Source organism: Phaethon aethereus (assembly GCF_964289735.1).
Source record: "Phaethon aethereus genome assembly, chromosome: 1".
In the NCBI taxonomy this organism is placed as follows: Eukaryota; Metazoa; Chordata; class Aves; order Phaethontiformes; family Phaethontidae; genus Phaethon; species Phaethon aethereus.
The window spans coordinates 175,281,110-175,306,668 of record NC_138575.1 but is presented as its reverse complement, the minus strand read 5'-3'; the positions used below and the strand labels follow the sequence as shown (position 1 = coordinate 175,306,668).

Sequence of the window (25,559 nt, the reverse complement as noted above, 5' to 3'; positions counted from 1 at the left end):
AATTACATTCTTTTTTTTTTTCTTCAAGTATTATTCAACATACATATATATAAAGACATGCTATCCTCATTTCACTACAAGACAAGCACATCCAGAGTGAATCTGTAGATCGCCATTATCTTGGCTTTGACTACTGAAATTTCTCTTTTCCTTTAGGTTAAATCTAAATATATATCTACTCATCATAATTACATGTGAGAATCCTTTATTTCTCCCTTGTGATTTATTTACACAATCATAAAAAAATTGATAGCCTGAATTTGCATACTGACATTTGAAGGCCCATCTGTAGCTATGAGTGTCCCAGCACTAGTTTTTGGATAATACCGTTGCCTATTGCTAAGTCCTTTGAAAGCAGCATACTCATCTTTTCTTTCCCTTTTTTTGAAGAAATGCTGCCCAGAAAACCCTGGTTTATGGCTTTCTCCTTATTTTATTTTATTATTTGGATTGTAGTTTACTTCTTTCAGGAGTAGTTCACAGTCAGACAACACTTCTGCTGGCAAATACTTCGTTATCTGCTCAAGAGTCTTTTGATATGTTATCTTCTCCTGTTCCAGGGACTGAATTACAGTCTTCATTTTATTCTCTCGAGTCAAAACAGTCTCCAGGCTGGATTCCAGACTCTGAATTTTAGCATGAGCAACCTGTAAACAATAACATTATCTCAATGAATTGAGACGTTCTGAATCATTTTTTTTATATCAGGAAAAGTTAAGTTATTAGGTTAAGGAAGACTTAATTACATAGCCGTTTCTAAGACATCTGTGTAGGCAGATGAAACAAGGAATGCCTACTGTGTATCATACACAGAATCTCCTTAGAGTGGCCTGGTGAATCTGGAAGATTTCAGAAAGCTTTACAGAGGGAAAGAGACATGCAAGTTGCAGCAAGTAAGGGACAGCTGAGAGTAACATGGAACTGGAGCTGCAGGGAGGAAAAAGACATCAGCAGCTGGAGCAGCACTGGAACATATGACTTGTCTGACAGGAACTCTATGTAATAAAGTAAATTAGCAGGATGGAGAGGTTAGAGGGAAAGAGAACCTCAACGTTAAGTCCAGAACCAGTCAGTTTTCCCTATTTTCCAACAAAAAACCTACAGCTTCCTCTGGGGAAAAAACCCCAGTGACTAGTAATCAGAAACCCTGGAGCTCAGCAGTAGCAAATGTCTCTCTGTGGGAAGTGGGGGACTTCTGACTGTTCCTAGGAAAGGGCAAAAGCAGAGGAATGAAGAAGCTATAGAAACAAAAAGATGAAGAACCTAAGGAACTGAGGAAGATGCATTATAGTACAGCACTCTGGAAGAACAGAAGAACTTCAATAGAGATTTTCAATCAGTCACTCATAATTATTCTACGCCCTTGGTGCATTTTCAGAACAAAGGTAAAAGCCTGGGTACCAGAAAATAAATAAATAATAATAAAGCAAAAATAATAGCAGTAAAAAAACAAGTGATCCCTGTTTTCAATAGCAAAAGAACACAGCACAGAACCCTTAGCCCATAAGCAAAAATGAGGACTTGATCTTTCCTTTTTTCCCTGCTTCTGTTTTCAGGTTCCAGAAGCTGAAGGTGCTCTCTGAGCTCTTCCCAATGCTTGTTCAAATTAACAAATATAACAAGAAATGGCCTGGTGATGCAAAAAAGAGCTTGTCTTTCAGAAAATTGCAAGACAATATATACTGAAACCTGAAACAAGTCTTCACTAGGCTACAGAATGGGTAAATAGTGGAGGAAGAGAAGGCTGTTTTTAAAGCACAACTTCATCGGGCAAAGTCTGGTGGGCACTCAGCTGTATTCAAGTCTTCTAGGAGACACAACCTTTCAAAAGTAGGACTATGAGCTTCAGCAGAAGGAAACAGGATGATACTGCCTACAGAGGTCTGTAGAAAGCAAGCCTAATATACTGTGGATTATTTCTTAGAAGTTTCCAATAGGGAAGCAAAGAGATGAAGGGACAGAGAACTTGTTTTTCAGTGAGATATACAAATTTTGCCAACAGATTTTATGGGAGATAATGGTAGAGATATTTTGAGAAAAAGAAATCTAAATCAAGAAGGAAAAGTACAAGGAATGACAAAGGAGTTAAAAATATGTGTAACAGAAGTAAATCACTGTAATTGAGAGAACGGCTCAACTGCATAAGGTCTTGCAGTTAGGAGACTTCTCATGTACATTTAAATAAGACACTTACTCCTCTATTGGCCGAATCATAGAAATGACCTCTCCATGAGTTTGTAGTCTTAAGTCATTTACCTGTAGCTTCTCCAACAAATCCATGTTTTGTCTCTTCAGTTGACTGTTTGCCCTCTCCAGCTTTTCCAGAGGTTCACCTTCATCACAGGGATTCACACTTTCCTGCAGTTCATCCTGAAGAACATGGTACTCTACTTCGTAGGCATGGAGCTGTTTTGAAATATCCATCTCAAACACCTGACATGAGAAAAAAACCCCCAATTTTTAACTACAACAGAGAGCACTTACTCCAGATAAATGTTTGATTAGGAGGCAATGACTCTGCTTGATTCACTTAATGTTTTTTCCTTTTCCTCTCAAAAAAGTATTTTAAGGGAAAGCCTGCAGTAAAAGCATTTTAGCATCTAGAGTTCTTATTGTAGCCATAATAAAACATAGACTTTAGAATCAATTGGATCATCATTTTTACAATTACGGAATACCATCTCTTACTATGAGATGTGTCAGCAGAAAAGTCTTATTTAATCCAAGAATTTTATAGTATGACCAAGTCTCATCATCTCTTTCTCAGGGATATTAAGAAGTTCAAGAAGAAATTTTTAAATTCAAGTCTCACCAGCTTGTGATGATAGCAGGATCACATAACGGGGAAGAATAATCCAGGAGTAGTCAGATCTCCACCCTCAAAACTGGATCTCTTGACTCCAAGTGCCCATTTACAGAATTTTATAAAAACACTCTCCATGGTTACAGTTTCCCTGTGCTTTGTTTCTGCGTGAAAATACACTGCTTTCTTATTGGGATGCTTTGGTGACAAAGCATTGTGAAGACTATGCAAGTGAGCATCTAGCAATGATAGGACCGTATGACCTTTATCTGACATCTAGTCATAGCCTCTCAGCTTCTGGAAGTTACCAAATAGTTTAGGCTAGGAAGGGAAGGATGTCTACAGTGACATTAATTCTGTTCCTTGTTCTAGAGATCACAACATTACCCCAACAGAAGACACACACAGATCCCCCAACAAAACAAGTTCTGCATTATGTTCACTGTTCTTCAGGTAATACCTTAAATTACATATGGTGTTCAAGCTGGGCAACTGCTGTTTTCTTCTATGTAACTACCCAGTCAATTCTTCATCTGTGTATTATAGTTCTACACAACGTCTACATTTTTCTTTCATTGTCTGCACTAAGAGGATGGTCCTGGAAATTACAGCACTCAGCCAGCCAAACAACTCCACCTGCAGCCAGCCTAGGCAGGAGCAATACGATATAGGTGGTCTACACATGAATGCAGATCCAGAAGGCAGCACAGCATGAGACCACATCACAGACGAGCAGGCTACCTTCCTCTCAGCGCCGAGCTGACCTGCATATAACCACATCCACCTCCGCTCAGGCAACATAAACCATTCTTTACTCAGTCAGACCTGGCTTTTCACAAAGCCACTTCTATCATGCTCGCCACAGCACGATCGCTCTGCAACCTATGCAGACCACCGGACAGAGATTTAATTTCTAGTGGTATCAAAAATATTGAACTACCATCTCTATCACTGCCAGAATTGGTGAGGTGTGAAGATAGACACTAAAGTGCCTGAAACAGGTTTAGCATGGCAATCACAATTGGTGCAACAAGGAAAAGAAGATTTAAAGGTTGCCTAAAAATGAATTCTTAACTGACAGCATCTGAAATATTCAACGTTAACCAAGCGATAGGAATGCATCAGTGTTAACTGCATTTCTGCATATGGAGATTGTTTTCTAGAGCTCTTCTGTTATGTCCGAACTGCCACCTGAAGGGGGAAGACTGTTCACAGGTTCACAGTTAAGGTACTAAACTGAGGCTCATTTTCAATTTACAGCTTCAATGCAGAGGAAAATGATGAAGAGAGATGAAGATCCCAGGCAAGAAGCTTTTCCTATATCAGCATCAGTAATTCCTTGTTTCTCTTCTATTCTTGCCCTTTGCCAAGAAGTTGCAAAGACACTGATGAAATAACACTACTGCAGTCCTCCTTTCCCTTGCCCAAGAAAGGCAAGGATCAGTCCTGGGGGGCTTCTACCTCTGGCACTAAGCATCTGCCAAATGTGATCCCTTCAAGAGCAAGGTTGAGGTGAGATGGGGAAGTTGCAGGAGGGCACCCTAAAAATGATCCCTAGGAGGATAGAAGCCACCCCTGCAATAGAACAGCAAAAGTTTGCTTGACCTTGATTTTAACAGAAATCATGAAAACAGGGCCTCACCAACCTCCTAACTTGAAGGATTTTAAGTTGGAGGTGTCAGAAAAGTTCCTACGCAGGTACCCGGCCCTGTGCAGCCAGAGTTTGAAGGATCAGCAGAAGAAGGTGCTGTAATGCTGCCTCTTCCCACCATGGGAAGTTGTGCTTCCCATCACAAACTGCTCACCCACTAGCAGGGCGCAACAGCTGGGTTTAAATTGGAAAATGGGCTACTTTTACCCTTCACCCCTGATGGTGATGTGAAATCTTTGTACTAAACCTTGAGGTAGTAACTGAAGTCTTGCTAAAATTGAAGTTCAAAACCCATTGAAATTAGCTTCTATCTTGTTTCTATACAAGTTACTGGGAAGATGACTCCTTTGAGTTTCAAACCAAAAAGAACATACTGAGAAGACTTTTACATATACCCTAGGCATGATTCTTTTAAAGTAAACTAAACCGGGGGAAAAAAAGTAAAGAGAAAAACAACTTTACCTGGGTAATAATTTTTTCCATTTGGGGCTGCGTCATATCTGGAATAGTGGTTTTAAGAAAATCAACAATGTTCTCAAAACTCTCACATCCCATTATAGATGTTTCTTGACTGCTGAGTAGGCTTAGTGCTACTTTAAATATGACTTCCGTTCCTTGAAGAAAAATGATGTCTAAAAAAGAAAATCATTAAAATATCTTGAAAATGAGAGCTAAAGTCATTGGATAAATATATATATTTGCTGGGATGTTTTTCTTTTTAATCAATCATACTGCAGATTTATTCATTTCACAAGTGCAATCTGTCTTGTTTCAACATGAGGTTAAAGCATATAAAAAACATCTTCTGTCATGTAACAGATGTAAGACAGTGTTAAAGAAAATATCGCATGCTTGTTATGTCTGTAATGTTTATCTGCAATAAGCATTTCATCACTGTCTACTGTAGACTGTAGACTGTTAGCTAACTGCTGTTTTTAGGGGCATCTGTGACTGAAAAGCAATTGGGAAGCAGATCACAATACAACGTACTGACGTTTTACTGTTTTCTACAGGCAGAAGCTAGTCCCTAAAAAATGATCACATAGATTCCATAACCAATCATATTATTTTCAAAATCCATAGTAGTGATCACATTGGCTATAAGTTAAGCCCCAAATCCTTACTTTGATGTATACATAGATGTGAGGGGAAATTCCAGGCTCTGCAGAAGTCAGTAGACACAGACTGCACAGAAACTGGAAACTTGATCACTAACTAGAGACGCTGTCTCGGCAGTGGCAGTGAACTTGCAGTTAATGAGATGAACGCAACACATGAGCAATTCAAATAAGCTTCCTGTGCTGTTGGCTCTGTCACATCACCAAGAGCAGGGCTATGCAACTGAACAAACTCAACCTCTGATCCTGATACTGAGAGGTCATCCCTGGCCCTAATCCCTATCTCAGGGTAGCCCCGGGACACTGGTAAGGCAGCCATCTCACTTGTACACAAGACTTAAAAGTCTCGCTTCTCAAGTCTATGATGCGCATTCAAGCAGCATAAATATATAATTTGCGATGTGTACACATTAACTGTCCCTGGTATGTGACAATGGCCCATATGACACTGAAGATGCAGGAATCCAAAGCATTAGGAAGCAAAACAACAGCATAGTGGCTTTTGAGTTTTAAAACGGGAATACGCCTTGCTCAGATCATTTACAGAGAAATGGACACTGACCCTCCCCATCCTTAAAAAAAAATAATTTTCCAAATTCAAAGACTACTGAAGAAGAAAAAAAAAAAAGAACACTTTAGCCCTAAAATATAAATAAAAAAAAAAAGCACCAAAATTCTTTAGTGTCCCAGAATTCAATAATCCCACTAGGAAAGATATATACCAATCACATGAATACCACTGAAAAACAAATACACCAATCATTTGTTCACCCAAAGAGCAGTCAGAAAAAAAGTTTGCTGTAAAAGCAAAAAAAAAAAAAAAAATCTGTAATGAAGAAATCACTAGGTCAAAAAAAAAGAAAACCAAAACCAACCAAAACCCTCTTCCACCCCAAACCACCACACCAAACAAATTAAAAACCTAACACACTACAGTAGTAAAACATGAGACAGAAGTCAGGTTGAATTCCTTAAGAAATGACAAAAGGTGCCATATGAAAACAGAAAAATCAAATGGAAAAATAGTCTGATTTATAAGGAAGTACATGACATATGCTCCTAGCTTCTTGGTGCATCTCTCACAGTGAGTTTTACATTAATAAATAAATAACTTCTTTTTTAAAGCTGCATTACTAGAGCTTTGATTAAGCTGGCAGTTCTTATGGACAATAAAAGAATACAAAACCAAGTCCTTGGCATGCTGATACTGTAAACACTACAAGACACAATCAATATGTAAGCTTCTGTACTAGATGTTATCTGAAGTGGAGCATATAATGAAAAAAACTATCTAAATGGAGTAAGAGGCATACTAACACTAGAAAACTGTTCAATATTTGCATTAATACCTGAAACAGCCTTTAAGTTCAAGTCTAGTTAAATTTTTATTAGAAAGCACGTTAGAATCAGTTACTCAGAAACACTTTCTCGAAAACCAATGCATTCTCTTTTTTTCAATTTTGCAAGTTCAACAAGATGAACTTTTCTATAGACTATAAACCGAATGCTTGATGCATAAAGTACATTTGCAACAATGAACTTCCTGCTGTTCATGCTACAGAAGTCTCTTTGCTAATAACATACTTAATTGCTCAAGTCCTATGTTTCAAAGAATACATTATGGTTTTCCTCTTTGAAAAGGAGCGGACATCCCATGATGGAGAGTATTGCTACTTGCCACCCACAACAGTCACCCCAAATATCCCTAGCATGTAGAAAACTGCTCCCTGAGAGTTTCAAAACACAATGGACAACATTGTTCTGTTCATTATTGCAATAGAATAAACTTTCTTACCAAATACTCTGGCTACAAATCCTAATGGAAACTGAGATGCGAACAGTGTAAGAAACCATGGTGCAGCATAAAGACTGGGACTGATTTCATTTTCTTCAAGATGATTATACAAGTCTCTGTGATAATCATGAAGAAGCCTTGACAGCTGATACATCTGAATCTACAGTGCATGAGCGGGTTGGGGGGAGGGAGGAAGCAGAGAAAGAAAAGTTCAGCTTTATTCAGTTTTCCAAACCATTCACATTTCACTTGAAGGAAATTAACTCCAGTACAGATGGCACTGTAAAATGAAGCTTAATTGTTGCCTAGGGCCTCGAGTGATATCTACTCACGTATAAACAACCCACCCCTAATGAATTAAAACCAACACAGTACTCCGTAACAAAGAAAGTTTGAATCTGATTATTAATGAAGTATCATTTCCAATTCACAGGTTTAAGGTAAAAAGAGACTATATTGATCTAACTTTATCAACAAACCAGAACTTTCAGTCTTGCAGCAATGAAAGCAGAAAGAAGTACCTCTTCCAAGATGCTAAAACTCTACATTACAGCGTTGAACTATTTCTGGCTAAATTTACACATTTCAGCTTTCATCCTTTGAATCTTGGCCATATTTTTGCTGCATTTAAGACTCCTATGCTACAATCATTACTTTAGACAGCTTCTGTACCCACAGAGTACATTAGATACAGTGGGTCAATAGAGGTGTATCACATACATATTTCCCAGCACACCTCCCACATGCCAGTGGTCTAGAGAAATTTAAGATACTGGTGCAAAAACTGCTGCTATACTACCTGTAAAAGGTTGCAAAGCAAAGTGCTTTGTTGCTATTCATTGCTAAAAATATCACTCTGTGGCAAATAATTTCTTTTCACTTTTGATAGTTTATATTCCACAGTAAGTCGCTCACAGCACAGAGCGATGCTTCTCTCATAAAGCAGTAGATGAGACGCAGATACATATTTATTAGCTGTCAGGTCCAATTTTGCTGTCAACAGTGCCTTATGCTTAATGTGAATCCATTCCTCAATAAGAAAGTGACTTACTGGATCCAGTTACTTTCCTACTTTTAGTGGTTGTGATTCCTCCCTACCAAAAATGACTGCACTTGAAACTATCTATCAGTCAGCAGTGTCCACAAGTAGACAGATCACTTCTCATTCGGGCAAATTAGCTGAATTTGTGCATGCGTTTGAGTCCTTGCTTTAACTGCTTTAATTAAACACAGTTTGGACAGTGTCGATACAAAACGCATTTACATGTGAAATTCAAATAGTATCATAGCAGCAGTAAACCAGTTGGATGAGTTCATTATGAACTAAGGATGCAGATCACTACTTTTTCCAGACAACAATTAAAAATATAATTCAAATAAGTTTTCATTATCCTAAAGAAACATCCAACATTTTTCATCTACAGGACAGAAGCCAATTCTGCATAGAAGCTTACTTGTGTTTCAGAACTGTAAATGCAAAGGAATTTGCAAGTGCTCTACTCCTGTTAAAAATCAAAACAAAGCATTAGGCTTCAGTGAGATCTGTCATCTTCAGTGAGAAGTCATCTTCAATAGTCTAGTCTGTCTTGAGCAGACAAAACTTGTACTTTTTTACAGAACAGGATAACTGCCTAGGAGCAAACTGTGGGGAAAGAGAGGTCATTTCATTTAAAGGACAAACAGGTCTACATGCAGTAGACCTCAAACTTAAAAGTTTTCTTCCTTAGAGCTTCTGACAATGAAACTTTCAGACTCATTTACATCAAAAAGTGAAATCCTGAACATCTGAACGCTTTCAAACCATAAGATGTTATTAAAAGTCTAGAACTGCAGTATAACATACAAACACTAAGAGAGCATCTTCTAGGAGGAAAAAACAAAATCCCACAACAATGCATTTATTACACTTTGACACCCACTTGTTCAAAACATATTTGGGGGGGTGGAGAGAATGGGACAGGGAAGAAGCAGAACGATGCTCTTTATGGCTGTTCACCTTTAATTCATCCCAACAAACTTGTTATAGCATACTCACATCCAGAGTAAAACACTCCTCTAATTTTTAGAATAAGCACATACAATTTTTTACCTACAGTCTATTCCATTGTTCTGGACACTTGCCAAATAAGCGCCTGAAGTGGCTGCCCATGAAAAACAGACTGAAACTCCCCCTTAAGTTTTTACTTAATTATAAGTGTTTGCTATGCAGGGAGAATGGAAAAAAAAAAAACCCCAAACTTTTGTATCTGCCTCTTAGTTTTCTCTTTCTCCACTGTGGATTATAAGCTTTAACTCAGCAGTGGTATATCCTTTTATAATATTAGGGACTTACAGCATATAGTTATTTAAGTCAGTGGACAGCTGCATCTCAAGGTGAAGGATTTACCAAACTTTAAACCCTGAAGTTTGTACAGATCTGAAAGATTTTCTGTCTCCTTCCTAAGCCGCACTGAGTATCTATAGCTAGCTGTTAAAAGACTAATATTGCAGAGCATGCATCGTTTCATAGGAAATCTGATTAAAAATTCATCTGTTTTCTCTCTGTGTTGAGAGTGGTAGGGTAGAGGACGATAAGAGAAAAGAGTTGCAAACGATGAAACAAGACAGAGCAGCCCCAAGTACAAATGTGGAGTACACTGACTGGCCACTGGGTGTCACGATTGATTTGACTTGGAGTTAAAAGAGAAAAATCTGCATCTAAGTGCTTACGGACTGAAGTAAAACAAAATCAAATTTATTTTTAAACTCTATCTATACAGATGCATGCATATTGGTTTTTTGGCATAAGGAATAGAGAAAAGTGAGGAAAAGAAAAGGAAGAGCAAAATAGCAAAGAAAGCAGAGTTTCCAAACAGAAGATGATGGGGACGTGTGACAGGAAAAGTCTACAAGTTCTGAACTTCTCTGTTTGTAAATTCAGAGTCAGAGAAAGGTTTGACAATAACATTTTCATGCACCTCACAACCTCCAAAACAACATAAGAAGCTTCATAAGACCCTGCAGAACATGAGCAACCTCTGAGAGCTCAAAACTCATTTAAGAAAGACTGAGTTACCTGTAGCGACATCATGTCTGGCCTGTACTGTTTACGGAAGCCAAGGTCATACATGAGGAATTTCAGCATTTCAAAGGCCTGTTCCTCACTCATATGTAGAAGCAGCACTCCAGCTACAAAGCTTATACCTTGACAATAACCCACTTCTTTGTCCAGCAAAGAGTATGCTTTCAGGAGATTAAAGAGTGATAGTTGTCCTGCTCCCAGGTGAGCAGAAAAGTAAGGATGCGTAGGGAATGTCCGTCCTGATGTAAAGAGAGAAGAGTAATTGACATTCAATTCTTCTCATTAAAAAACAAAAACAAAACCAAAAACAGATCTGTCTGACAACCAGCACTTGTCTCTTCCCATAGACCTTTTCTCTTTGCTTTCATATGCAGGTTGATTTTAGTCATTTACCCGTAATTTACCCCTGATTTTAGACTGTATTCACTGAGCTCATTTCATACCCTTATCTGCAAAGAACTTGCAGAAGCAACTGCTTGATTTCTCTTTTCAGACAGATGTAGAAGAGCATAAATACAAACCGCATAACCTAAGAAATCATTTGCTTACAGGACGCTAAGCAGCATACACAGAATGTATCCTGACAACACAGAACGTGGTGCTGATACAGCAGCAACCAGCTCCAGCAACAGCTTCCATTAAGAATGGTGTGTTTCCACTCAGACACATGAAACAAGTCAGAATAATCTCCCGGGTACAAACAGGCATACCTAGATCTACAAGGATGGCATGCTGTTGAGCAGTCAGTTGTTTCAGAAGTTCTTTGTAAGAGATGTCCGGAGGCTGCTGCTTGTTTGGCAGTCTGTGTCTGACTCGATGTTGCACAGCCAAAAACTGCCAAATTTCTCCCCGACGACTTTTTGGTACACCTGTAGGTCAAAAAACAAGAGGCCTAAGCAAGGGCGTATTTTTAGTGCTGTAACACAAGAATTTGCTTTGTCATAATCTTTGCCTGTCATAAACTTGGCTGAAGCACTCTGGAGGATCTCTTACAAACAGTCAGCTTCAGAAGTTGTCCACCCTGCAGTATATTCCCTCCATAGCCACAGCTCAGTCCTACTAACTAAACATTAACTACAAACTTACGGTAATTACACTGAGCACTACACTGGGCAACTGAAGTACAGGCATCCCTTGTTTTGCCACCGCTCTTTTGAGCTCTTAGCCTCCAGCAGGAAAAGATGCATGACTATACACAGAATGCAGACCGTCCTGTTGAGGAAGGCTGAACTAAACTCAGAGGTGTAAAATACAGGGAGGTCCACCTCCTCTTCCGCTTCCCAAAGGGCTGCTCATGTCAGCCCACAGGCTTGGAGAAAGATGTACAGATAACAAAAAGCTTGGTTCAAACTTAAAAGCATTAATGCTGCCTATCAAAGGAAGGACACAGAACCATTCATACTGAAAGACAACATGTCTCTCAAGTCAGCCAAGCATCTGTGAAAGCATAAACTAAATTAAAATACTACTTTCGGATTTTTGCATACATCCCCCCGACTCTGTAAACTGACCTTTGCGAGTCAAAATAAATTGTCAACTCTACTAATACTTCCCAGGCAAATAATTATTTAACATGAATAAAAATTAGAAAAAGCATATCCTTTTTCTGAACTCTGAACTGCAGTCCAGCATCAGAAGATAGAGCAGCAAGGAAAGATGTCTGTTGGCAGTCTTCTGCAGGTCACTAACAGGAACCACCTTATTTCTACCACAATCTTCTTCGGTAGCAATTTAAACTTCCCTTCCATACCACAGCCAGATTACACTGAAATATTGTTTTTCAGCGTCTGTAATACAGACATGAGATTCTATGGAGGAAGGCACAGTGGTGCAATCAGACTCTACATCTGCATTATAGTAACAAGGCCCTCCTCTGGCTCCCCTTCTGGCCTACGGCTAGGCCACACGAAGACCTACTTCAAGACAAAATCCCCAGCCTTTCACTCCAGGAAACAAAATACTAAAAGACCATAGTCCAGACTCCACAAGATATGGTCCTTCTGAGTCTCTGAAGCTCAGCTGTGATTCCCCTGGGTTTTGGGTACAGTCCACATTAGACATTACGCTCCTGCCTTCTCAGTAACTAAGTAAAAACAGAGCATCTGAAACTTGGAGTCATTTGGATGGGAGCCACAGAGCAGAAACCAGAAGGTCACAGTGTTAGCTGCAGAAGCGCCAAGCTCAATCTTTGATGTAATACTACATGGGCACAAGATGCTACTTTCAGGAGTATGACTATACGTGTTTCTGCACTGCTGACATTGTAAGCTGTAGACACAGCAGAACCTTTCTGTTTGGCAGCAGGAGGTGGGTGCATTTGCAAAAAGGAGGCAATTTTTTCATGATTTTGTGGTACTGGAAAAAGTGTATTGCTGGAAGATTTACTTCTGTATCAAAAGACAACAACAAAAAATCTTCAGACTGCATAGTTAAAAGCCATCCTACATAAATACCTTCTTTCAAAGTGGAATGAATATCTTCCATGTCACATCGAATTTTGGCTCTGCAGTTTAATAACTTCTTATCCCAAACATTTATGACATCTTTCTGACATGTACCAACTTCCTCATAGTCCAGTTTAACTTTTCTTGATTGGAGCTCATCTCTGCTTGCTAGAGCACAGAACACAGATGTGGAGCATACGGAAAACCATAACATCAGAAAATTACAAGGGACATCAAGTACGCAAAACCCATTCAGTTAGATATATCTATCTGATAATCTGACTAGGGATAAATACACCTAAAATTCATCAGTTAATAGCCAAGATGGGAACAGTCTTTTCTCATAAGATGCTGCAGGTAACAATTTAACTTCTATTACTGGGCCATGAACATTAGTAATTCATGAAGTACCTAAGAACAGTTTTTAAGGCTTGGGGCAGTAAGAAAAAACCACTCAACATTCAACTTCACCACATCTGCTGCTTCTTTCAACTGCAAAACCACCTTTAATCAATTTTCTCTTGTTTATATTGGACAACTACAATTGTTTTAGTATGGAAAGTCCCAAACATACAAATGTTTGTATTACAGATTCAGACAAGCAAACTAGGCAAGTCTCCTAAACTGAAGTCTGTCACACTGGTCCCAGTTTTTACATGTCCCTTAAGAGAGTCATAAGAGCTCCTGGCACTGCTACCTGGCATCATCAAGCTGACTAGAAGTAAACAGAATGAATCAACATGAACCATATCCAGAAAGGTACATCTGTGCTGAAGAACAGAACTCATGTTGCTGTATACTTAAAAGGTTTGCTGTGTACGACTACCCGGCACAAGACATTTATTCCACAGGACTCACTAGTTCTGAAATAAAGCGGCAGAGTTACTCTGGAATTTCATGGGGGAGCAGCCTTCATTTCCATTACTGAGAAATTAACTGTGGTTATTTTGTTATCCATGATATGCATGCAGAAAAACACTCCAATTCCTCACACTATTGGTGTAAAAAACTGGAATCAAACCTGAATGTGTCTTAATTTACAGAAACAGGTTTAGTTACCATTGGACTGAATCGTACATTTCACAACATGACCTCTGAAAGCTGCAATTGAGTTTATCCCAAATTTGCCTTGATCTGTGTGCAGTACTTGCTCCTTGCAGGAGACTCCTTCCTCTTGCAGATGTACGCCCCCTCCCCACCATCATCTCCAGGTGCAAGCAAACTCTCACTATGTTATTATACAACCTGCAAAACAAGACAATCCGTTCCTTTGCCTAATAGGCACACTTTGGATATAGCCAATATTGGGTGAATCTGTAAGATCATTGCCTAGCACACTCCAAAAAATGTGAGTGATAATTTATTTCCAAAAGCTTTATGTTACACCAGTAAGACCATATCTATCCAAGGCTACAGGCAGCCTTGTAGAAGCAACTGTTATGCAAGGTGCAGTACACTTCCATAAAAATGGGAACATGATCTCATCACAAGAATTTGCAGTCCAGTTGGGACAATTTTAAAAGCTACCCTATTGTTGTATGATTTCATTTGAGAATGCTCATTCTCTTAAGCATTATGCAATAGATTTAAGACAATGGTACTTTGGTTCTGCAGTTAACCCTACTGCAAGTCAGCAAGCTTGCCTGTTGATCATACTTGCCCTACCTCCTATGCCAATCTTTGTTGCTTGCAACCATCCTTATTAACATTGTTCCTCATCATTGCTAGGTGGCCTGCTACTTTTTGTAGTTCTTATATTTCCAGCTGATCTACTGTCAAAAGTAGCTTTTAGCTGCCTAGAAAAAAAAATAAGCAAGTTTGTGCAATTCACAGAACTTACCTTCTGTAAAACAAAGAGCTAATTGTATTCAAGTCTCCTCGACAGCAAAAAGAACAGGAAAAGAGGTTCTATTAATATTTTGCAAATAAAAGAATCAACAAAACATTAACAGAAAACCACTGAAAACAATTCCACAGCAATTCCAGTTTTACACCAGTCACATACAGCTGAATAAATTCACAGCTTGGAACCTGGCTTCAAGTAGAAATGGCTGCATTTCTGTTATTACATTTCCTATTCCCAAGATCTACATTTAATTGTAGGCTAGGATGCCAACCACTGCCCAAACCAGCGCTTGTTTGGAATGTATCAGTTCTGCCTATGTCCTGTCCATAAAATGGCCCACGTTACAGTAGCCCATAGGAAGGAAGCCTAGAGACAGGCATTAAGACAGTTTACTTTTCACCCTTTGAAAATTAGATGATGAATTCTAGCTAGCCAGAGCACCAGTTTCACTAGCAGTACTTATGAACCTGCATACAAGAATGAAGACATGCTCCTTGGAGCATGAACCAAGATGTGGGCTGGCAGATGGGTGCCAGTTTGGAGTCTCCCTGCTGACGCTGCTGTTTTCACCACAAATGATCAGGCAGGAAGAACTTATTTTCTACCTATCAGTTACAGAACAAAAATAACCTCCAACTGAGTCTTACGGAACTGGACAGATTTAACAGTTTTCAGTACCTCCAGCCACGCAGGAAGGGTACAGAAGAGAGTTTGTCCCTCAGCAGCTCATACTACCAGAGGGAATAACATGAAATTAGTCACTACAGCAGATGTCCAGCTTCCCCACCCCACAGTAGATTGATCATTTGCTAAAACAACAAATGAAGATTTTGCCTGAAGTTAAAACGGAATTCTCTATAGATGTTTCCTATGAATCTAGAAGTTTCCACAGAAGCGTATGTCAATAAGGAATCAAACTATAGAGAGAGTGCACAGAGGGAAAGTGTGTAGGAAATACATTCAAAGATGTACGCTTGTAGGGACATGGAAAGACTTCTGTCCTGCTGTTTCTCTCTCCTCCTCCTGCCTTCTCAGTAAAGAGGGAAAAACAGTTAACTGATTGTTACCAGTTCATTATGTTTTGTTTGAAGAATCAGAGTACCATATAATGAGGTTATACACCATCCAAGAGAAGAAGAGGGCAGCAATTGCAGAGAGGACATTTGAAATTTTCAACTTGCACCAAAAGCTATTAGTCTATTATACTGAAGAACTTCTATTTGCTAGGACAGACATTGCATCCTATCTTTTATTTGTGCATAGACCAGTCATAATAAAATATCTTAGCCAGAAGTTCAGGCAGCTGACAAGTCAGCATGGCCAACTTCAGATCCCTCAATAACAGCACTCAATTTTCAGTGTACATCATCTCATCTTCTGAAAAAATGACTTTTTGACATACCTCAAGAGCCAGTTGCTCAAAAATCACATTTGGATTCAAATATTTATAAGTTACTACTGTGATGTGGTTAATGAAGTACAGAAAGCCTGGACAGAAATGTCATGCGATACAAAGGACTGAAACAAGATATAGAGGGTAAGGTTTACCATAACTAAGTGTTCACAAAGCGTCTGTTCTCCTTACTCCCCTTCACATCAGAATTCCTAGACTTAGTCAGCTAGAACACAGACTGTAGCAACCTTTGTCTAACATGCACTAAAAAAGGAAAAGTTATCACTTTCTCCTTTAACTAAAGTGACTCATTAAGAGTTGGCAGGTGGACAGAGAACCTGGTAGACTGTGAGACAGGTGAACACATTTCTTTCTAGCACTGCTAACCAAAAAGTTACAGAAGCAGACCTCTGTTTGAGGGACCCAACACCAGTACAGTTTTCAACTTCAGGCCACAGAATTTGTAATAGTTTTTAGGGGTATTTTCTAAATAGCTAACCTTCCAGCTTCTGGTTTTCTTTTTCCATTCGAAGCAACAGAATTTGTTGATGGATGGCTTTTCTCCACAGACTTTGTAGTTCTTCTGAGTTTTTCCTCTCTCCAGTTTTATCTGGACCATCCTCATTTTGCAATACTAGAACAAAAGGGTCCTCCTCCAAGGGTGGAGCAAGAGGGGATAATGGTAACAATTCACTTCCGTCATGTCCATCTGCAAAGAATCAGAATGCTATTACAGGAAACTCAGATTGTTTGACATATCATGAAAATCTAAGTCACAGGAGAACAAAAATAGCTGTCTTCCGCATTCAGCAGTGAGGCACTGATTCCAAAGACAGAGAAAATGCATTTCAACAGTAGAGAACTATTTTTAAATAAAGTGTTTTATTTAAATTAGATAACATTATATTTAAATTCAACAAAGCTAAATAAAGGGTCACCCTTTCCCCTGCTAGCTCCCTCTAGAGTTACAAACAGGCATTTATCCATAAAGTCTCCTTTACAGCTGAGCTTGTTTACTGCTGTGATTAACCACAGGCTCTATACTAAACGCAACTTTATCCATCTGCTAAGATGCACTATAGGCAGCGCTATAGAACTTTATGGCCACTAAATATAAAATTTGTCATTTACCTATGGCTGTGAATTCTGCCAATGCAGATACATCAATATAGCAGGATTTCAGATATTTTAGAGCTTTCTACCCTAAATGACCTAAAGCTATAAGAATTATTAACACAGTCAACAGGTGCTATGTGCAGTACAAGGATAAGGTAGAAAAATTACTATTTTCTGCAAACACTGCTATTATGTAAGCATAATAGGGTAAAAATTTGCTAACTGTTAAAGAGGATATCTTTGTCAGCAAGAGGCAGTTCTTCATTTCCTTGCTATCAGTGCAGCCATGGCAGGTTGCAATTAATTTGTTTTTGATGACAGAATCCTTTGTTTGAAGCAACAAAGACCTAAAGCCATCTGAGCACAACTGATCTCAAGTGAGGTTCTAGCAAGAATATTGTATCTGACTCCCTTCTCCCTTTCATATTTTTGCATGTTGCAGTTCACTATGGTAATAACTATTCAGTAACAACTGCTTGTTTATTTTCTTTAAAAGCACACACAGACCTGGATGCTGCATCTTGGAAGGAGATTTATTCATAGGTGAAGCTACCTGCAGGAATATTCTCCGCCGCCAGGAGATGCGGCGAGGTGTGAGTGTGGCCCCCACAGCATTTAGAGATTCACTGCTGCAGACGGTTGATGTTCTTTTCTTTCCCTCCCCATCACTGAAGGAAAGAAAAAGGAGATGGGGTAATCAAAGTCAGTCATCTTTGGAGGGGAAAGCAAAACAAAACAAAATAATCTTTATTACGTCTGTCTAATGTACAACTAATGCAGGAGCATTTGCGGGAAAGCTTTAGAAGGCAAAGCATGCTTTATGTGAGCTTCCCCTTGCAAGTGCCCAGTCGTTTTCTTGTAACACAGTGCTGTGATGTTTGCACTATATATCATCAGGAGGAATTCACAGCATTCATGAAGTGTTCATCTGGAAGCTCAGAATAAAAGCTAAACTTTCTGAAAAGCTAAGAGAAAAACATGGTAATATTCAACCTCTAAAATGGACAACAATGGGTTTTGCTTTGCCATACATTAGTCTTACAGGGGCAATCTGATGTAATACCCCTAAAGGCACAGCTGTTGCTTTAGCAGAGCACAATGCTCCATTTAGTGCCATTTTAAATGGCATGATGAGCTCTCTAGTCAATATTTCATTGGAGGCAATGCTCTGGGCCTTCTCACGCAGCCTCTTTCCTATGCTTTAAGAAGTGGACACTTCACTTGCACAAACGAGGCCAAATGTCCTCATGCTTCATCAGTATCTCCAGCTGAAGGAACATAGCCTTTGCAAGCAGAGGGCAGGCTCAGTTCATACCACAATGACCTGAAAGGAACTTATCTCCTCCCCAGTTGCCATGTAGAAATATATTTATCCAGTAATTTTAATAGTAGGTTATGCTGCTAGAAAAGGCAAGGAGAGGATACAGGGAAGCTTTGCTGGGAGTCATTTTAAGAGGACACCACGCACGCCTCTCTACTGACTGTTGCCAGAGGAAAGGACATTTAGCCTTCATAAGTACTTGAGTCACTTTCAGAAATAATTCATCACTTTGCATCTGTGGTAGTAGAGTAGGTGCACAGATCTCATATAGCAATGGGTACACTGATTATCTGCCACAAATCCTTCCATGCAACATCAACAGCGTGACACAGGCTTCTTAAGGAAGACAGCATCAAATACGGGGAGCTGTGTCTGCAGCTTCAGCTTCATCACACGGAAGACTGCTATATCAACACAGCAGTAGTTACACTCAAACCTTCATTCTGTGAAGAATTTCCATGCTACAGTGCAAAGTCCCTAAAAAGAGATGGATGAAAGGAAAACCCAGCAGGTTAAGTGTTCACTGTGTTTGTAGTGGTAAGTTAGTTGCAGACAATCGCTGTTTTAGCCAGCTGCAATTAGTTTCCCCACATTTGGCTTGCACAAAAGGAGAGATCTGCAAGGGAGGCAGACTGTCTTACTGAAGTTTCAGCTACATCTCTCTACCAGCTACACCGTTTCAATCAGCACTTTTCAGATCAAATACGCTGTGCCAAAAAATAATCCACCAAGCTAGAATTGGCCTTTTTGGTGATCAAAGATGTCCCTGTGCTAATGATCTACAACAGCTCCCTGACATCTGTAAGCCTCAGTGGGCAAACTGGACTCACTATCATACACAGGTCTCAGACCCTGCTTCCATACGCTGGCAGAGAAATAATTGTGTCTTCAAGTTCACCTACCCAGCATTAGGCACCTGCTCTCCCCTAAGAACAGCGCTATGGGCTGGGAGCCCTGGTTAACAGTCCAAATTACTCTCTACTCCCATTTTAGTCTCTACAGTGCCTCAGTTCCCTATGTGTCATACTATTAGTAGGTGGTCTCAGTAGAGCCTCACGTTGCGCTAACCAAAATAGCTACAGAAAACCCTGTGACAATCTTCTTTGGCTAACAGTCTTTGGTGGTGCTTGCACTAGCTTGCACTAGCTTCCACTGCTTGCACTAGCTAAACATAGACTACAAAACTAATTCTGAATCTAGAGCTGCTGTTTTCCAAAGGTACTTCAGTCCAACAACTCTTGGAAATAAGGTATCAAGTTTGGATATATTAATCATTATAACTCATGTTTCTATAAATAACTGTAACAAAACTACTTCTTGCTATTTCACGTCTTACATATCACACGTTAAAACACAAAAACTAAGTCACTCCAGGGCTTACTAAATAAAAGCTATGTAACAAGGAAATGAAAACTTTCTCTCTACTGCTATGCACAAAAACCTACATTCAGCTACTGTGCCCCTAAACAAGCAAACAGTCCTAAGAATAATGTTCAATTACCAGTGGTAAAATTTACAACAAAGTCAGAATAAGAGGGTGGCTATTTTAGGGTATGGAACAAAGCTGTTCACACCATTTGAGTCGCAGAGTTTACAGTGGGATCAATTAGTCACATGTGCTGCCTCATGCAGTGTGCAAACCATACAGTTCTGAAGACCTCTGTTTCTGTTGTTAAACCCTCCCTTCCAAAAGTCCCCTGCCATTTTGAGCAACTAACATTAATCACTTCCTCTTTCATAGAGCTGCCTGATGAGTGATGAGAGGAAAACTTTTGAAAGTCTCATGTGCATACCTTGCCATATTCAATGGAAGGCAAGGGCACCTGTGAAAACACTGAGATTTAGGAAAGGGAGGCTAGAAAGGGAGTAAAGAAAGTTTCCCCATTTCAAAACAGACAGACAAATCCTAGCTTAACATCAGATCTGAAGGTGTGAAACAATACCCTACAGAGTAAAAGCAGGAAGAAGTCAAAGTCAAACGGTAGTGTCTCCTATCCGGTGATGAAATGGTTCAGAAGGTTGGTATAAAAAACAGGTGAGTTGACTCAATTACATATTCCTCACCTTGAAACAGGAGTTGCACAATACTTAGTCCTTAGACTTTACCATCGCTCACACCTAAACTCAACTGCCTGGCTTCACACTTGGTCATATTTGCAAGAAACCAGATTACTTCAGGTTTTAAGGTAGATGTGGATTTTAACAGCCAGGCAGGTAGGTGCTCTGCTTAGACAGGCCAGCAACACCTCATAGAGTTTCTCTAAATAGGGTGGGGGTAAATTAAAAAAAAAAAAAAAAGTATCTGACCATTAGCTATCAGCTCCCTGCAAAACAAAGAGATTTATTAATGTGAGCAGAGAGACTAAGAGCAAAAGCAGCTTCAAAACAACAGCAACAATAACAACTTCTTAAATTGAGTTCAGTCATTGCTACTGGAAAGCAGAGCAGAGTTTTCACTACTTCCCAACCTGGGGAAACAGACTTTCAGAACTTTCCTATCAGGGCACTGATAATGAACCTCAAACACTCACGGGAAAAATTCTTCTTAAGAATTCTCAAGACAAGACCCTGTTCTGGACAACATACATGCTTAAACATCTACACGGGAAGCATGTTGCAAGGTCAACTAGGAAAAATAGTCCAATCGTTAACTCGTTTTTAATGACGTTTTCCACTCTTAGAAAAAGTTGCTACCTCAAACTCAAGAAATGTGTAACTGCTCTATAAACTATGGATTATAAAGCCTAGACACTGGGGCAAGACAGAGGATGAATATTTCTTGGGTTATACGGTGACATAGCCACCAAGAAAAAAACTCAACTACTTTCTACAAGTTCCTGTTCTGCTGCAACCTACCAGCAACTGAGCAAGATTAAGAGATGGCAGTATATAAAACCTTAATGAACTACAGAAGAGATATTTAAGAACTGCAAACTGGAACATGATTGCAAGAATTGATTTTTTTAACTTTACTTTTATTTATTTATTTTAAGAAAATGATAACTAGATTGTGGTACAGGTTCTAGTAAAACAGACATATGAAAGCGCAAAGCCAAACAGTTCAATAGAGAAATTCCACAAAATGGAGTATTTCCAATTGATTTTACTTACTGTTCCTGTTTTAATCACTTAAAAAGACCTCCCATGCGGCTCTGGAAAATGATAACAATGTAATACTCTATATTTAAGACAAATTCATGACAGTTCAGTTTGAAGAATAATGGTTCTCCATAAGGCTGCTTACTGTGCTCCTGACCCAACACAGAAACCAAAATGCATTCATCAATTTAAACACAATAAAAAGTAAAAAGCTATAAATTCAATACAATGCCTCAAATATTTCAGTCTGTACTTTTATCCTTAAACTGTTACAAGCGATAACCCAAGTACTCAAAGGTACAGAATACTGATAATTTAAGTTTTTCATCTCAGCTAACCGCAGATCAGTTTCACCAAAGCACCATCCCATTCTCTATTCTACCAGAAATGCATAGCATAAACATGAGACAGCTAGTTTAGAAGAAAAAAAAAAAAAAAAAGAAGAAACCCCAAAAACTTGTTCAGATTACAAACATGCTTATTGCTTGGTTTCAATTACTCAAATCTTTTCCCAAAACTGTTCTCTAAAATGCTCTCAAAGACTGATATTTAAAAAAACACAAAGCTACCCCATTTCTTATAAACTCTTTACACAATACTTATCTGAATTATTTTTCACTTGAATCCATGCAAGCCAAGTGACTTGAGAATAAATACTGTTGCTGCTCATGCCAAGGTTTGCATCTTTCCCCAGTTTGCTTTCATTTCAACTTCTTCTCTTGATTGCTTTATGTAGCAATTGAATCAACTAGACCTACTTTGCAATTTGGAGGCTGAGATGGTCCAAAAATCCTCCGGATCAAGTACAGAAAGACAGCTAATATTTCAACTCCCAGGACTTAAGCTGGCAGAAGCTTATATATAAGCCTCATACATGAAGTATTCCTCCCCTCCAGGAGGAAGAAAAACTAGTTCCAATCAGTTTACACTTCTCTATAGGTTCTCACTTTTATCATATTTTTTATTCTGAGTAATTACTTTCTACTATTTTGTTTAAAGAATATTCTCAAGTATTTTACTTTCTTCATAAGAAATGAAGCTGTTTTAAAAAAACAATCTGTTCAAATTCAAGTGGTGATAAATCAGCTTAAATTATCCTTGCATAACAATGCAATGAACAGAAACAGTGTGGGCTGGTCAAACCTATGCTGAAGTATGTCCCATTTTTAAAAGTGCTACTTTTATTTTTACATTAAAAAAACCCAGATTATTCCAATAGCCTAGCTTTCAGGAGTAGCTGGTGAGTAAGAAATTCCAGAAGTTACAGAAACAAAAGTTTGAAAACAGATTATGCTCTCAAATTCCTGTTTGTTTACCTCTATGTTGGCAGGATTTTTTTTTTTTATCCTCATGTATGCTTGTGTTCAATATTAAACACTGCACAACATACTTGTCAAAAGCCAAGATTATACAAACCATTTTCACTCTAGACTTCCCTCTGGACAAAGGAATCGACAATGCAGTAAAAACATTCTGAAGGCATCTATTAATACTGTGTTGATTCCCAACTTTACTATACTGTTCATTCCTTAAAGCAGAAAACATTGGTGTTTTCTCTCTTCCACATAAAGCATCACAGTAGTGATCATTAGAGAATTAAACCCAAAAAGGTCAGTCTCCCCACAAACATTAGGAAAAAAAGGTATGTCTTTTACCATAGTGGACTTATCTGGAGAATAATTTTTTTTTCTCCTGTCTTTAGGTAGCCCCAACGCAGCCATTTAAAACCTAGCAAATCAACTGAGGCTTCCTTTTTAATGAAGATCAAGACACTTCTAGGGCATGATTCATGTTTTCTAAATGAAGATGTCCCCAGTGACAGGCAGAACTAGCTGTATTAGTGTTCAGGAAGAAAGGTAGATAAATAGGCAGGATCAGCTCCGTAAATGTCACAGTATTAAAGACAATCACATTAGGATGAGAGCAACTGCGCTGCAGAAACACCAACTTCTCTCCATTGATGAGATGAGATGAAGATGTCTACAATCAGGTGAGAGCCACTGTATCTCCAACACCCTATTATCAGTTCCTGAGTTTCTGACCATATGCCAAATGTGATGTAAACATGGATCAGAATCATCTTCTATACAGTGGCCAATACATAAAGACACATACATGATAAGGAGAGCTGCTTTTTAACACCCAGCTCCCCAGCTGACCCTGGCTTGGTGTTATTTGCATAGGCCCACCTGACTGCTACAAATCAAACATCTTTCTAAAATGAATTCAGACTGAAACTGCCTCTGCTCCTGCACATTCAAGTTCACCAGAACACCAAGAAAAGCTGCCTGCCACATCACATGTCATCTCAAAGCTACATGATAAGGGAAGTCATACTACAAAGAATTCTTCTCCAGTGCAATGTGGCTAGAATACACATCATGAGTGATGTGTACCATGATTATTCTTAGAGTGAAAAATGCACTGACATTTTAACTGGGGCTCCTAACAGTTAAACAGCTTAGTCTTCAGATTGTGGAGGACTGCCATACTATGCTCAACTCCAACCTAACATACACTCATATAAGAATGCCAAGAACACCTCCCCTGTTGACCCTACTGGGATAGAAGATGGCCCTCTCTGTGAAAAATAACCAAAGGAAAAAAACCCCACAAAACCAAAAACCCCACAACAAATGGACCCACAAGAAAAACTATACCATAAACCATCTTAATTTCCTCTCATTCATAAACCTGACAGCAAGGCACACATTTGCAAGCTAAAGAGGTAAAGAGTTTCAGCCACGATCAGTTGGGCAACATATTTCATTAGCCATTAGCCAGTTCAAGTGACGGATGGATTACCTCAGTCACTCTTATCACATCAGCATTATTCATTTGGCGCTTCTTTCTGAATATATCTGTTGCATTCACTTCATGAACCCAACTAGATGCCAACACTTCACCCTTGCTACAACAATTTCCTTACAGCCTAGTTGCTCCCAGCAAGATCTATAGCTTATGAGATTCCATTTTCACAAGAGGTTTCACACAAATTCAAGATTAAATGGTATCAGAAACCTGTATACTATGAAACCTAGGTAGAAACAGGGCGGCTCCTAATTTGAAGATCTCCCCACCTTACAGTTCAAAACTCCATTATAATGAAACACAGTATCTTGATTAGCGTGGATAACCAAATCCAGAAAGAGTAGTATCTCAGACATTTCAGCTTGGAATTAGCTGGCATTAAAGTACAGTTTTAAGTACAATACTCAATACCTACATTCCCCAAATCCAGAAAGGTAGGTTTAATGGGATACAGCTGCCTGTACAAACTGACCTGGGCGTTGGTTCAGCTTCAACCAAGTTTGCTAACTGAAGGGAACACAGAAACAAAGTCGGACTGGAACCCAAATAATCCAAGGTAGTCTGGAAAAGGTTATTTTTTTGTCATTTGTCTGCACTCCCTGGTGTGCACTCATCAGTTTCTTTAATTTCAACTTTAATAATTTACCTGCTACTTAATCTAGCGTTACTGCAGTGCAGTAGGGAATGGAAAAATCTAAGCACCTAATTTACTTATGAAGTAACTATTACTGGACAAAAGGTTTATGACAGGCAATATTAAAAGGTTACTTCTACACTGGATGAGATGTCAGTCTCTCCTCCCAAATTTCAAAAACATACACTGATTATTCTTTATTCATTTGTGCTTGCGTAGAAAGGTGGGGTCACCTTAAAGTGATTCCCTCTTCAAAACTGTGAGGTATTTCTAAGACTGGTTTTGGAAAGACATGATAAAATTAAGTAATAATTAGTTTACATTATCCTTCTATTAGAAAGTGAATCCAGACAATTTAACCTTTACTTCTTAAAAGCTGTGGGACTGAGGGACAATGGGGGTGGAGGGGCAGCAGTGGTCCTGCCACTAAGGCTATGTAGTCACATTCCTGTAAGGATGTCTCACCT

The 25,559-nt window shown here is 39.0% G+C and overlaps 1 protein-coding gene across 1 annotated transcript in view; it reads right to left on the bottom strand.

The window, feature by feature from the left end:
- Positions 1 to 428: 428 nt before the first annotated feature.
- The window catches only part of TBC1D4 (TBC1 domain family member 4), a gene marked incomplete at its 3' end in the record, with an annotated part of 111,382 nt that continues 86,251 nt past the window's right edge, over positions 429 to 25,559 (bottom strand). The window contains exons 12-20 of the mRNA XM_082014256.1: positions 17,735 to 17,895; positions 16,611 to 16,820; positions 12,882 to 13,040; positions 11,139 to 11,297; positions 10,423 to 10,667; positions 7,368 to 7,527; positions 4,917 to 5,086; positions 2,257 to 2,433; positions 429 to 647 (exon numbers count right to left, since the gene is read on the bottom strand). Of these exons, the coding sequence (XP_081870382.1) occupies positions 429 to 647; positions 2,257 to 2,433; positions 4,917 to 5,086; positions 7,368 to 7,527; positions 10,423 to 10,667; positions 11,139 to 11,297; positions 12,882 to 13,040; positions 16,611 to 16,820; positions 17,735 to 17,895 (1,660 nt within the window). The remainder of the gene's footprint in view (positions 648 to 2,256; positions 2,434 to 4,916; positions 5,087 to 7,367; positions 7,528 to 10,422; positions 10,668 to 11,138; positions 11,298 to 12,881; positions 13,041 to 16,610; positions 16,821 to 17,734; positions 17,896 to 25,559) is intronic.